Here is a 15,757-nt window from a genome sequence, read left to right as displayed (position 1 = left end):
GTGGCTGTATCATGCTATGGGGGTGTTTTTCAGCTGCAGGAACAGGACTGTTTGCCATTGAAGGAAACATGAATGCGGCCAAGTACAGAGATATCCTGGATGAAAACCTCTTCCAGAGTGCTCTGGACCTCAGACTTGTCCGAAGGTTCATCTTCCAACAAGACAATGACCCTAAGCACACAGCTAAAATAACAAAGGAGTGGCTTCAGAACAACTCTGTGACCATTCTTGACTTGACCAGCCAGAGCCCAGACCTAAACCCAATTGAGCATCTCTGGAGAGACCTGAAAATGGCTGTCCACCAACATTCACCATTCAACCTGATGGAACTGGAGAGGATCTGCAAGGAAGAATGGCAGAGGATCCCCCAAATCCAAGTATGAAAAATATGTTGCATCATTCCGAAGAAGACTCTTGGCTGTACTAGCTCAAAAGAGTGCTTCTACTCAATACTGAGCAAAGGGTCTGAATACTTATGACCGTGCGCTATTTCAGTTTTTCTTTTTTAATTTGCAAAAATTTCTACATTTCTGTTTTTTTTTTCAGTCAATATGGGGTGCAGAGTGTACATTAATGAGAAAAAAAAATTAACTTTTTTGAATTTACCAAATGGCTGCAATGAAACAAGGAGTGAAAAATTTAAAGAGGTCTGAATACTTTCCGTACCCACTGTATAATATGATAACCCCATAGTCCCACACAGTATCATGGCCCCTACACAGTATAATGGCCTGTCAGTATGATGGCCCCCCCATAGCCCTCTACTCAAAACTATAGAAATTTGCCTAGCATAAGTTGGTATACGTGCACTGTCTAGGAGTACATACACACTGTGGCCATTTCACAGTCAAAACCCAATAAAATAAGCATATACCTTTTAGTAATTGAATAAGTAAGTACCGTATTTTTCGGACTACAAGACGCACTTTTTTCCCCCAAAATGTAAGGGGAAAATGGGGGTGCGTCTTGTAGTCGGAATATACTTACAAATTATGCGGCAGCAGCAGCGGCGGCGGTCCCGATGCAGCCATGCTGGTGCAGCTGTGGCTGTGCTGCGGGCAGGGACTGTGCTGCAGGCAGGGGCTGTGCTGTGGGGCTGTGGCAGCGGCTCTCTAGGCTCAGTGGGGGCTCCGACGGCATTTCTTCAAAGCCCGGAGGCCCCCCGCTCATCCGGCATGTTGCGGTGGCCTCCGAGAACATAGGCGCCAGGAAAATGGCCGCCGGGCCGGCGCACTCTCAGATTCAAATCTCGTCAACGAGATCTCGTCTCCCGAGATCTCGGGGCGAGATCTCAGCAACAAGATCTGAATCTGAGCGTGTGCTGGCCCGGCGGCCATTTTCCTGGCGCCCATGTTCTCGGAGGCCACCGCAACATGCCGGATGAGCGGGGGGCCTCCGGGCTTTGAAGAAATGCCGTCGGAGCCCCCACTGAGCCTAGAGAGCCGCTGCCACAGCCCCACAGCACAGCCCCTGCCCGCAGCACAGCCACAGCTGCACCAGCATGGCTGCATCGGGACCGCCCCCGCTGCTGCTGCCGCATAATTTGTAAGTACCGTATATGCCGTCGGAGCCCCCACTGAGCCCAGAGAGCCGCTGCCACAGCCCCGCAGCACAGCCTGTGCCCCAGAGCCCAGCAACTGCCGGCAGCACAGCCTGTGCCCCCAGAGCCCAGCCTGTGCCCCCAGAGCCCAGCCTGTGCCCCCAGAGCCCAGCCTGTGCCCCCAGAGCCCAGCCTGTGCCCCCAGAGCCCAGCCTGTGCCCCCAGAGCCCAGCCTGTGCCCCCAGAGCCCAGCCTGTGCCCCCAGAGCCCAGCCTGTGCCCCCAGAGCCCAGCCTGTGCCCCCAGAGCCCAGCCACTGCCCGCAGCACAGCTTGTGCCCCAGAGCACAGCCACTGCCGGCAGCCCAGCCTGTGCCCCCAGAGCCCAGCCTGTGCCCCCAGAGCCCAGCCTGTGCCCCCGGAGCCCAGCCCCTGCCCCGGACACAGAGCCTCCACCCCTGCCCAAGCACAGAGCACCAGCCTGGGATGGGATTTCCTGGAGGCCAACGCACCAGCCTGGACCACCGAAAGGCCCCTGTGACTTCTCCACCTGTGGCGAGCCCTTCACTGGTAAGCTGAATTCGGACTGTAAGACGTACCCCCATTTGAAACATTTTTTTTTTTCCTTATTTTTATTATGAAAATTTGGGGTGCGTCTTATCGTCCGGTGCGTCTTATAGTCCGAAAAATACGGTAGTAACAGTACATATAAATAACAGAGGGTACAAAAAAACCCTAAGAGACATTCATTTGTGACAAGGTGTACCCAATCGGGATGGTCCTATCCTATTTCTAGAATTAAAACCTCACCTTGTGTCAGCTACCCTCCATATAGATAAGGTTTCCTTGCTCACACCTGCCTTTTCAGCTTTGCCCATAAAATTTCAATAGGACTGAGATCATGCCTTTGTGATGGCCACTCCCAAACATTGACTTTGTTATCCTTAAGCCACTTTGTTACCATTTTGGCTTTATGCTTTGGGTCATTGTCCATTTGGAAGACCCATTTCCGCCCAAGATTAACTTCCTGGCTGATGTCTTGAGATGTTGCTTCAGTATTGCCACATAATCTTCTTTTCTCATGATGTCATCCCTTATAACTTCCTAGCAAAAAAAAAAAAATTGTTTCCAAAATGTGCTGATGTACAGTAGACATGTGGGAAATGTAATTTATTAACTAAATTGTGTCACATAACTCTCTGGTTTAACAGAATAAAAATTCAAAATTTGAAAATTGCGAAATTTTCAAAATTTTCGCCAAATTTCCGATTTTTTCACAAATAAACACGAAAATTATCAACCTAAATTTACCACTACCATGAAGCCCAATATGTCCCAAAAAAAACAATCTCAGAATCGCTAGGATCCGTTGAAGCGTTCCTGAGTTATTACCTCATAAAGAGACACTGGTCAGAATTGCAAAAAATGGCCAGGTCATTAAGGTCAAAATAGGCTGGTCATGAAGGGGTTAATTTGTTCAATAGTTTGTTAGTAAAGTTAGTTCCTTGAGTAAAGTTGAAGATAAACTTCAATACAGGGAGAGAGGCAAAAAGGGTTTATCCAGGTGTGTATCTGGGAGGGGAGGGGCTGACAGGGCATTTGTCTTGGGAGCAACAGGCAGGAAGGAACCATTGGGCCAACTGATGCGATCATTTGAGGTGTCTTCCAAGTGGAATTCGGTCGATTTCCAAGTTGGCTGTCAAGAGAAGGTATAAAAAGACAGCTCTGTTTATTCAATTGTACTCTTGTGTCTTTCAGACATGGGTATTATTGAAGCCCTGACTGCCAGGACTTCCTGGCCTGGGCGGGCCACAGTAGCAGCGTGATTAGCTCAGCTGGTGACCCTGCTGACATCACTTCTACGCCGCACAGAAGGAGATAATGGCTATAAGGTAAGTATGACAAAAGACAGTACGGGCGAGTAAAAGGGAAATGTGTGAGTACACAGTATGGGTGGATGGGGAAGGGGGGAATGTTTGAGCAGACAGTATGGGGAGGGATGTGGGAATGTAGGAGGAGACCGTATTGGCAGGATAGAGGGGAAATGTGTGAGGAGACAGTATGGGGAGGGTGGGGGAAATTTATGAAGAGATAGGGAGGAATGTGTGAGAAGACAATATGAGGGGAGATAGGGAGTGTGGGGGAATGTGTCAGGGGTCAATAAGGATGGGATGTAAGGGGACAGTACAGGAGAGAAATGGCTAAGAGGGGAGAAAAGTGCGGGGGTACAATATAATGACTGGGCACTGTGAGTGCAGTATAAAGAGAGAGCACTTTGGGGGACAGTGTGAGGGCCCAGTATGGAGGTGACAGTATGCCGAGGGGGAAGTGTTAGGAGGTATAGAGACTGCACACTATAGGGGGGACACAGTATCAGGTTCCAGTGTGAACAGATGGTTCCATACAGAAAGGAGAGGACAGTATGGAGGCCATGTACCATAAGAGAGACAGTGTGGGGGTAATATTTTGTGCAGGAACCACACTGAGGGGCAATTACTCAGGGGCACAGCATAGGGCAGATTTTTTTTAATTCAAGATGACTGTAATGCCAATTACATTTTTCCAGAAAAGAGGGAAGTATCCAGACACAAGTTGTGTATGTGTAAAGTCATCATGGCATCTGAACAAGAATGAAAAGAAAACAAAGAGGATGACTCCAATCAGAGAAGATGCCACCTATAAGGCCACTGGATGTTAATGTTTATTTGTGACACTAAAGGTACCTTCACACTAAACGACTTTGCAACGATAACGATAGCGATCCGTGACGTTGCAGCGTCCTGGATAGCGATATCGTTGTGTTTGACACGCAGCAGCGATCTGGATCCTGCTGTGATATCGCTGGTCGTTGCTGAAAGTTCAGAACTTTATTTGGTCGTCAGATCGGCGTGTATCGTTGTGTTTGACAGCAAAAGCAACGATGCCAGCGATGTTTTACAATGGTAACCAGGGTAAATATCGGGTTACTAAGCTCAGTGCCGGCCGTAAAGCACAGCAGTGACGTCACCGCTGTGCTCTGCTTTTACTTTACGGCCGGCCGGAGCTCACAGTCAGTGCGGGAAGCAGACGGCCAGGGACCTGACGGACATCAGAAGGTGAGTATGTACTGGTTTTTTTTTACATTTACAATGGTAACCAGGGTAAACATCGGGTTACTAAGCACGGCCCTGCGCTTAGTAACCCGATGTTTACCCTGGTTACCCGGGGACTTCAGCATCGTTGGTCGCTGGAGAGCTGTCTGTGTGACAGCTCCCCAGCGACCACACAACGACGAAACAGCGACGTTGCAGCGATCGGCATCGTTGTCTATATCGCTGCAGCGTCGCTTAATGTGACGGTACCTTAAGTCTCCTAAGTCCTGTAGTTAATGTATGTTCCGTAGTCTGAAGATGGTAGTCAACAACAGCTTCCAGTAACTCCTTACAGGAGATGCAGAAAAGTGTGGTATTGAGTCCGTCAGCATATCATGGACCAGGGGCGGACACTGACAAATTGGGGCCCCTGTGTAAGAAATGTGTCTGGGCTCCCTCCTTTTATGGCGACAAAGAGATATATATATATATATATATATATATATATATATATATATATATATATATATATATATATATATATATATATATATACAGCTCTGGCACAAATTAAGAGACCACTACAAAATGTTCAGCTTTTTTCTCTTTATAGGTATATTTTTGAGTAAAATGTAAATTATTTTTCATCAAGAAACTTCTCACAAAATGTCTCCAAATTTCCAAGCAATACATTTTGTATTTATATTTCTGAAAAGGAGAGATGGTCAAAATTAAAAAAAGACCCAGTGCTTTCAGATCTCAAATAATGAAAAAGAAAACAAGTTCATAATCATTTAGAAACAACAATACTAATGTTTTAACTAAGGAAGAGTTCAGAAATCAATATTTTGTGGAATAACCATGATTTTTAATCACAGCTTTCATGCGTCTTGGCATGCTTTCCACGAGTAATTCACACTTAAAAATTTAAGCAGTCCTTCTTTGTTTGATAGCTTGTGACAATCCATCATCCTCTTGATTACATTCCAGAGGTTTTCAGTGGGGTTCAGGTCTGGAGATTGGGCTGCTCATGACAGGGTTTTGATGTGGTGGTCTCTTATTTTTTGCCAGAGCTGTATGTATATATATATATATATATATATATATATATATATATATATATATATATATATATATATATACATATATATATACACACATGGGTCTGTTTAGTGCCGTCTCTTATTACACAGTGCCCTATCTTGTTATATACTGCACCGTCCCTTACATATTGAATTATATAGAGCCCTGTTCTTTATTACATACTATCCTCTTTTGTTAGATATATAACGCAATGGCAGCATAAGAAACCTTCTTTTCTAATTGAGGAGCTGATGGATTGGTCGTCTGGTCACTGACTGCTCCATCAGCAGTCATTTTATATCTAACAAGAAAAGAGACTATGTAATAAAAGAGGGCGCTGTGAATGTGAATAACAAGAATACGCTATGTAAGAGACAGTGCTTTACATAACAGCAGAGGAAGCTATATAATAAGGGATGACACCATATATAACTAGAGAGGATGGTATGTAATAAGGGACGGTGTTATACATAATAAGACATTAAACTATGTAACTAAGGACGGTGTTATACATAATAAGTGAGTACACTATATTCTAAGGGACTGTGCTATACATAATAAATGAGATAACAACAGGAGGACAAAAAGAGCAAACTGATTATATCTAAAAGATATATCATTTTATTATATCATAGAAAAGGTAAAATGTCACAACAATATATAGAACACCAAAAAACAATGCAGACTGTTATGAACCCCACCCACACCTATCCCCACCCCACATATACACTTCAATCCCTGGAAAAATAAATAAAGGTCCAAAGACCGTAACTCAAGGAAAAGATAGTGCGTCAGGGAAGCAGCATGCATGAACCAGATGATCGGGAATAAAGTTACACCCGTCTAACATCTAAGGTGCAATAGTGCATGGCAAGAAATGCAGCGCTTACCAACAGATGAGTGGAAACAAGGAGGGGGGTGGATGGACGGTTGGCATTCTCTGCCACCCTTGTCTCTAAGTATGTACATGGGATTTTCGTTGCTACATAATAAATGAGTACACTATATACTATGGGACTGTGCTATACATAATAAGGCTACATTCCTGTATCCATGTGCAGTGTTGGTGTGCTGCCCACTTTTACAGACGCATTGAGTATGTCCTATTTTGATCCTCAAAATCGGATCAGAACAGAACATTCTCTGAACCTCACAGATCTTATTCTTAGATCCATGATTTTCATGTATGTGTGAATTGACCTATAAAACCCTATGAGTCTGTGTGCCATCTGATGAAACATGAAAGCACACAGACATTTCACACAAATGTGAGAATGCAGAATAAGGGATTTTACAAAAAACATTATCACTCCACGTCACACAGTGCAGATACAGAATAATATCTACATCCAGGCACTCCTGTTTCTTCTCCATCTGGTCAGGCCTTCATATCAACATCTCCCAGTCACAAGTCACGACTAGTCTTGCCACGATGATCTTCGCAGCCCTGAAAATTACAAGGTCACATACATTGAATACACACATGTGTCTCCCCCCTGAATACAGATATGTCCCCACCATTAAAAATATAAAATGATCAGCAACACTGTTCCCTCCATTCACTCCCAATAATATAAACTATTCAGTCTGTGACTCTCCCTAATTACCTGTAAGGCTATCTATGTGCACATGGAAAATATGCAAGGTTTTACAGTACAAGCAAAGTGAATGAGATCCACGAAGTCTCATGCACACGCTGCTTATTTTTTCCTTTCAGATTTGCAGCAGATTAAAATTTGCATAATGTCAATTCTTTCAGCATATTTCAGCCATACTAATGTGGAAAAATACTTCACAAAAGCATGGCAAAAATGTGGAAAAAAAATGAATGCATTTTTCGCAACTTTCTTCCTGCCAACACATTAGGACATGCAGCAGAATTTACTCCTGCAAATCCTGAATGTGTGCACATAGCCTTAATCCTTGTTCTGTGTTCCTCCCATTCATTATAAGTCCCTGATAGCATCATAATGAATTTGGGGGTGGGAGAAGACATTATCAGGTACTGAGCATCCTCCACCACCTCCCAATTCAGTACAAGTCCCTGACAGTGTCTTCTCACACCTTTCAATTCATTATAAAGTGTCCTATGCACCTTAGTGCCTCCTCTCCCACTACCCAATAAAGTTTAAATCCCTGATAGTATCACAATTAATTGTGAGATGGGGGAGGATGCTATCAGGGGCTTAGCACCCTCCTCCACCACCCAATTAATTTTACATCCATATCTAATGTCCTCCTTCCCCTGTTTGTAAGTCCATTATAAGTCCCCTTCCTCCCATCCCAATCCCCCACATCCCATCATTGTCTTCCCCCACCTCCATCATTGCCCTCCCCACCACCTCCATCATTGCTCTCTCCACCACCTCGATCATTGTTCTCCCCACCACCTTCATCATTGTTCTCCCCCACCACTTCCATCATTGCCCTCTCCACTACCTCCATCATTGTTCTCTCCCACCATCTCCATCATTGCCCTCTCCACCACCTCTATCATTCTTCTCCCCCACCACCTTCATCATTGTTCTCTCTCACCACTTCCATCATTGCCCTCTCCACCATCTCCATCATTGTTCTCCCCCACCACCTCCATCATTGCCTTCTCCACCACCTCCATTATCTTTCCCCCTCACCACCTCCATCATTGCCCTCTCCACCACCTCCATCATTGTTCTCCCCACCACCTCCATCATTGTTCTCATCATTGTTCTCCCCCACCAATTCCATCATTGCCCTCTCCCACCACCTCCATCATTGTTCTCCCCCACCACCTTCATCATTGTTCTCCGCACCACCTCCATCATTGTTCTCCCCACCACCTCCATCATCTTTCCCCCTCACCACCTCCATCATTGCCCTCACCACCACCTCCATCATCTTTCCCCCTCACCACCTCCATCATTGTTCTCCCCTACCACTTCCATCATCGCCCTGAATGCTGGTGTGGCACCCCAGGAGTTCAGGTACCACAGTGGTATTGCCTTCCTCTCGGCAAGGGTAATGCCATGCCTGGAGACAGGAGGGATCCCTTTGGTAGGTAACCTTACATGCAACACATTCTGACTCCAGGCCAGAAGGGGGAGCTCTACACCCGACTTGAGGGGAGCTGCTCTCTCTGGTCGGGAGGATGTCAGTTGCTAGGCAGGCAAGCAGAGAGTTGACAGTTGGTAGCAGACAGTGAAGGAGCACATAGGTACTTAGGAGCTAGAGAAAGACTGCTACTGGGCCTCTCTAAGCTGAGCGCAGAAACCGGGTACCGAGAGCCCGAGGCTGAGGGGCACTGCAAGCCCCACGGCAGAACCGGAGGTCAGGAAACTAAAAGGGATTTGCCCACATAATACCTGAGGTACAGCAGCAATCAGAGTCCAGAATCACCGTAAACAGTGACCCAAAAGAGACCGGTCAAGTTGCCTACCATGCAGGTACTGTCCCTGGACAGGGAAGAAAGAGGGCCTTGGTAGAGAGCTACAGGCAGCAAGGGACCACAGACCAGCGCATAGTGGAAGGCTCCCAAACTGACCTGTCAAGGGATTTCCACCTGTCTTCAGGCTGCCTGGACTCCAGCTACACCTGTTACCGGTACCCTGGACTAAGGCTGAATACCATCTCAGTAAACCAGGTAAAGACTGCAACCCTGTGTCCTCCAATTATCTGCGGCATTCACTATCCCTGCCAAACACGCCGGGAGCCCTGGGGACAATGCTTTACCTGTTGGAAGCGACACCATCTTTGCTGCAGCACCATCGTACCCAGAGGACCCCTTTAAGCAGCGTCGCTCACCTCCGACCGAGAACCACAGGTGGCATCACAAACTTTCCTTATCTCCACAACCCCTTTAAAGACCGTCCCTTTTACTTGGGTGCCCAGGGCCACGGACCGGGTCGCTGCCACCGTGACCACCCCTTTAATTGCGACCAGACCCGGTACCGAGTACCCCATGGCCCTGACGGGCGACTCACTGGCGTCATCCTGCCGTGCGGCTGTGTCAGACAGGAAGCGCTGGTAGGAAGCGGAGGACAGATCACTGCAGCTCTGCTCCGCTATCATTTTCTCCTCCCATAGGCAGCGGAGCTGCAGGGATCGCTCCCTGCCCACCGCACATGAGGGTAATCTGGCCAGGGGCATCTCGAGGCAGGAGAAACAGGCCAGATTGCCATCAGTGTTAGGCGCCTTGCAGGGCCCCCCTGCACCTCCAGGCCCAGATGCAGCTACACCAGCTGCACATATGGTATGTCTGCCCATCATGGACTCAGCACTGCACTGTGCTTGACAGTGGGGTAGAGAAGAAAGAGGAGGACAGAACACCAAGTTTGTTCACACGATCGCTGCCGACCAAATGCGTGCCAGTTATAATGGGCAACCTAATGATCCAGTTTCTATGATTGAGCACTTATATTCTGGTACCTGTAGTGACAACTGTAGTGACAACTGTAGATCACGTTGGGGTATATGGTTTGGGCATTTAGCCTTTTGTTATCCATGTACGTTAGATCAGTACCCAACCTTTTGTAGATGACAAATAACTTTGAAACAGGACAGATGTAAAAGTAAAAAAAACCATTAAATATATGGCCTAGTGCTATGGCTCTTACGCTAGTGTAAACTGTAAAATTAATATGATTAATAAATATTCCCCTAGACATTATTGAATACTCATGTGAGCCCCATTACTTCAGGAAGAACACATTAGCAATCCGAAATCAAACATGGACAATCGACATCACCCTGGGCTCCAATAATCAGTTGGCCAAAGTCCTTATAGACATTAGAGTATTAGCAGAACCTGTCGATGTTGGTGGGTTTGGCTGAACCTGTCAATGTTGGTGAGTTTGGCTGAACCTGCCGATGTTGGTGGGTTTGGCTGAAGCTGTCGATGATGGTGGGTTTGGCTGAACCTGTCGATGGTGGGTTTGGCTGAACCTGTCGATGTTGCTGGGTTTGGCTTTACCTGTCGATGTTGGTGAGTTTGGCTGAACCTGTCGATGATGGTGGGTTTGGCTGATCCTGTCAATGATGGTGGGTTTGGCTGAACCTGTCGATGTTGGTAGGTTTGGCTGAACCTGTCGATGTTGGTGGGTTTGGCTGAACCTGTCGATGTTGGTGAGTTTGGCTGAAGCTGTCGATGATGGTGGGTTTGGCTTAACCTGTCGATGATGGTGGGTTTGGCTGAACCTGTCGATGTTGGTGGGTTATTATTGTTATTTATTGTTATAACGCCATTTATTCCATGGCGCTTTACATTTGGCTGAACCTGTCGATGTTGCTGGGTTTGGCTGAACCTGTCGATGTTGCTGGGTTTGGCTGAACCTGTTGATATTGGTGGGTTTGGCTGAACCTGCCGATGTTGGTGGGCTTGGCTGAAGCTGTCGATGATGGTGGGTTTGGCTGAACCTGTCGATGATGGTGGGTTTGGCTGAACCTGTCGATGTTGCTCGGTTTGGCTGACATTTGTCTAAAGTGTATGGAGGCCTTAAGCCATTGCTGGAACTCTATAGTGACAGTAGCAGAAGAAGCACAAAAGAAATCTAAGCAGGAGTAGCAATTATAGCAAGAACATGTTCATATGGGAATATACACTTTCTGTGCACCAATATCTATACTACCCCCCCCCCAAAAAAAAAAACTCCATTATTTCCAATGTGAGATAAGTGTTGCGCTTCATATGGCTGTGTTTTGTCCGATGTGGTTTCCAAAGTGGCCTCAGTAATTGAAATGCCTTTCATAGAAGCCGTTTTCAGGTGGATTCTGCCCAAACCTGGACTGACCTCACTGATCAGAAATAATCCACGTACAGAGCAGCGACGGCCACACTAGATTTCCAACATGTTTTATCTATATGTGCATATAACCTTGTGTAAGTGCTTACTCGCATACTGAAATCAATCGCTATTGCGATCAATGTAAATGATCATTTACCACCTGACAGAAAATGCAAAGTTATAATCAATGAAAAATATACTAGATTCCTTTGTTAGAGATTTGTAATTAAATCCATCCCATGGCAGTTGCACTAGGGTGACAGGGCTACCAATACAAGGCTCTGCTTGGGTAAATCATTGCAGAATTTGGATCATTATGACTAATAACAGGAATGGCAGTAGGTATCATGTGGCCCAGGTGAAGATACTCCATCATGCATGCCCAGGCTGGCAGCACTATGTGGCTCCATGCTCGGTGCCAGGATCCTCGGAAGGGTTAAGGCTGAGGCGGCACTGCAGGTTGTGTAGCAATGACAGACTGCCAGGCCCAGCCATGGAGGAGAGGGGGCAGTGAGGGAGAGCCAGGAATAGGAGGGGGAGGAGGAGAGAAGACCTGCTGCATTTCTACAGCATCGAGGCGTCATCATCTGCATCTACCCAGGAAAGGAGGGATCAGCAGCAGCAGCAGCAGCCCGGGCTTCAATGTGAACTACGGGAAATCGCCAGCAGATCTCCTCGGAACGGGGGGAAGGGGCTGTATTTGGGGGTCCCTGCCCCCCTTGCTCCTGCGGTACCAGACTGCGTTCTCAGTGAGCTATGAATTCAGCCGAGCAGACCGTTACATGGCTCATAACACTCGGGGTGCTGGAGTCTCCCAAGAAGACCATTTCCGACCCGGAGGGTTTCCTGCAGGCGTCCCTGAAAGATGGGGTGGTGCTGTGCAGACTGCTGGAGAGGCTGCTACCGGGCACCATAGACAAGGTAAGCAGCCGGCGGCACTGCGGGGGTTAATGTGCAGCCCCACCACCGCCCCCACTCTGGACCGACAGCTGGAGATGGAGGAGGTGCCCTCACCACACACAGGGGGCCCTAATGCTGGGGGTCATTGTCAGACAACAGGCACACCGTAACCTCTGCTGGTATAGAGCCCAAGCCCTGTGCACTGGGGTGTATGGATGCATAAATGTGTGTGTGACAGTGTGTGTGTGTGTGTATATATATATATATATATATATATATATATATATATATATATATATATATATATATATATATATATATATATATATATATATATGTGTGTGTTTATAATGTGTATGTATATGATGTGCATGTATGTATAAATGTGTGTGACAGTGTGTGTGTATATATGTGTATGTGTGTGTATGTATATGATGTATGTATATATAATGTGTATGTATATGGTGTGTATATATGTATGTTTGTATGTATAAATGTGTGTATATATATATATATATATATATGTATGTATAAATGTGTTGTGTGTGTGACAGTGTGTATATATATGTGTATGTATGTGTGTGTGTATGTATATGATGTATGTATATGGTGTGTATGTATAAATGTGTGTGTGACAGTGTGTGTATATATATGTATGTATGTGTGTATGTATATGTATGTATATATAATGTGTATGTATATGGTGTGTATGTATAAATGTGTGTGTGTATATATATGTGTGTGTGTGTGTGTGTGTGTGTGTATGTATGTGATGTATGTATATGGTGTGTATGTATAAATGTGTGTGTGACAGTGTGTGTGTATATATATGTATGTATGTATGTGTGTATGTATATGTATGTATATATAATGTGTATGTATATGGTGTGTATGTATGTATAAATGTGTATATATGTGTATTTATGTATGTATATGATGTATGTGTATGTATGTATTTGGTGTGTATTTATGTATAAATGTGTATATATGTGTATGCATGTATATGGTGTGTATGTATGTATAAATGTGTATGTATGTATGTGAAGTGTATGTATATATATATAATGTGTGTATGTATAAATGTGTGTGTGTGACAGTGTATATATATATGTGTATGTATGTGTGTGTGTATGTATATGATGTATGTATATGGTGTGTATGTATAAATGTGTGTGTGACAGTGTGTGTATATATATGTATGTATGTGTGTATGTATATGTATGTATATAATGTGTATGTATATGGTGTGTATGTATGTATAAATGTGTATATGTGTATTTATGTATGTATATGATGTATGTGTATGTATGTATATGGTGTGTATTTATGTATAAATGTGTATATATATATATGTGTATGTATATGGTGTGTATGTATGTATAAATGTGTATGTATGTATATGAAGTGTATATATATATATATATATAGTGTATGTATATGGTGTGTATAAATGTAGCTAAATAGACTGTATGGTGCATGTAAGGCCGCTGCCCTCCCCTTCAGTCCAATTCCTACAATCCATATGTGTAGCTCACAGACATGACACTGCTGGTCTTGGATAGGACTAGTGACAGCTGGAGTGGTGTTAGTGGCCCCTGTGGTGGTGGACTGTGTAGCAGGGGAAACCTTAGCCGTGATTGGGGGCTATCCTTGCTCCCAGGGAAGGAGATAGCTGTGACAGCTGTGCTCTTTGTCAGTTTGCTCCTCAGACGCTCCCACTGGTGGAGAGCCACACTGCAGCCAATGCTAAGGAGCTAGCGGGGGCTCCTGTGTCACATGTGCTGATCATTACATCCCCCAATGATAGCCACAAGCATATAAAATACACCTCAATAACTCTTGTGTCTGTGTGTTAATTTGCTTTACAGAAAAAATGGAGTCCGCATTTATAGGGATATAGTCCGTAGAATGTGAGTCCGCAAGGACAGGGTCCTCTCCCCTCTGTACCAGTCTGTCATTGTAAATTTGTTTACTGTAAACGATATCTATAACTATGTATGTAACCCCTTCTCATGTACAGCACCATGGAATCAATGGTGCTATATAAATAGACTATTATTATTATTATTTAACTAATAGCTACAAATACAACAATACATGGCAACTGTATTTTCTTGCTAATTATTTTATAGTACACCATGTTATAAGGCCTTGGACCGTGCTTTAGGCATTTTATTATGATGGAGATTGAGCATTGTTAACAAATGTGTTCCATCTCTTGTAAATGTTTTGCAGAATATGTTAGACAATTATTAATGTTTACCAGAGTCCAGCTAAGAGATTCTTTGGTGCCCCTGCTAACCTCCTCCTACCTTCTGGCACTTCTTCTGATTAGTAGGCCCAGTGCTACACTTGCGTGATGTAGAAGATGCGCTAGGGGTGTTGGCAGCTGGAGAAGGTTCAGAAGGCATTGGCCTGGACTACTAATGTGGCCACTGGATTAGTCTTTTTGCTCAACTCTACTGTTTACCTATAATACACATGTTGTATTTAGGCCAGGATGTTTAAGGTATTGAAGTATTGGCCTACCTCTTCCAACAAACCTACAACCTACCGAACCCCCAATCCACCATACTGCTACACGGCCAGCTCTGCCCTCACCTTCAGTATCCTCACCCATCCCTTGTAGATTGTGAGCCCTCGTGGGCAGGGTCCTCTCTCCTCCTGTACCAGTCGGTGACTAGTTGTGGTCAAGATTATTGTATTTGTTTTTGTTATGTACACCCCTCCTCACATGTAAAGCGCATGCAATAAATGGTGCAATAATAAGAAGTAATAATTTTGCCCCAACAAGTCCAAGTGACAAGTGGAAAAAGATATATCTTACAAACAGAAGACTAAAGGTGGCCATATATTTTCATTAAAGGGATTGTCCAGGTTTATCACTAAAGTCTGCAGTCACTGTATGATTTTTTTATTGGATAGCACTTGTCCTTTTCTCGCACAAATGAGTATGAGCCCTTATTCTCAGCATCAGTCGAGGTCGACTTTGTTGGAAATGTACTGATCATAAGGTGATGGAATATCCCAGCGATATCATATGGCATCACTTTATAATATGGGGATTATCTGAGCATTCTGTGTTATCTGGATTATCCAATATGTAAGTGAGTGTATTAGGGCTCACACTCATCAGCGTAAGTAACATCGCTGCGATGGTGATCCAGAAAAGTAGGACGAGTATCATGCGAGTGTCATGAGAGTACAATGCGATTTTTCTCACAATTCATCCCTATGGCATCCATATGCAATGCCTTTCTTTCTCTGCAACTATTATTCTGCATCACTTACAAGCTCATTTACAGTGTTCTATGCTACAGAATGTTAATGTATCTGTAAAAATCGGACATCATACGGATGGTCCGTGTGCCGTCTGTTTTTTTTCTCGCACCCATTGACTTGCATT

The 15,757-nt window shown here is 44.8% G+C and overlaps 1 protein-coding gene across 2 annotated transcripts in view; it reads left to right on the top strand.

Annotated features, from left to right (window-relative positions):
* The first annotated feature begins 12,025 nt into the window (after positions 1–12,025).
* The window catches only part of ARHGEF7 (Rho guanine nucleotide exchange factor 7), a 163,548-nt gene continuing 159,816 nt past the window's right edge, over positions 12,026–15,757 (top strand). For both annotated transcript variants that reach the window (XM_077296997.1, XM_077296995.1), the window contains exon 1: positions 12,026–12,372. In XM_077296997.1, coding sequence (XP_077153112.1) covers positions 12,208–12,372 — 165 coding nt within the window. In that variant the 5' untranslated portion in view covers positions 12,026–12,207. The remainder of the gene's footprint in view (positions 12,373–15,757) is intronic.

Source organism: Ranitomeya variabilis, chromosome 3, assembly GCF_051348905.1.
Source record: "Ranitomeya variabilis isolate aRanVar5 chromosome 3, aRanVar5.hap1, whole genome shotgun sequence".
Lineage (NCBI taxonomy): Eukaryota > Metazoa > Chordata > Amphibia > Anura > Dendrobatidae > Ranitomeya > Ranitomeya variabilis.
Note: the sequence above shows the minus strand (reverse complement) of the source record. Positions and strands in the feature narration are given on the sequence as shown.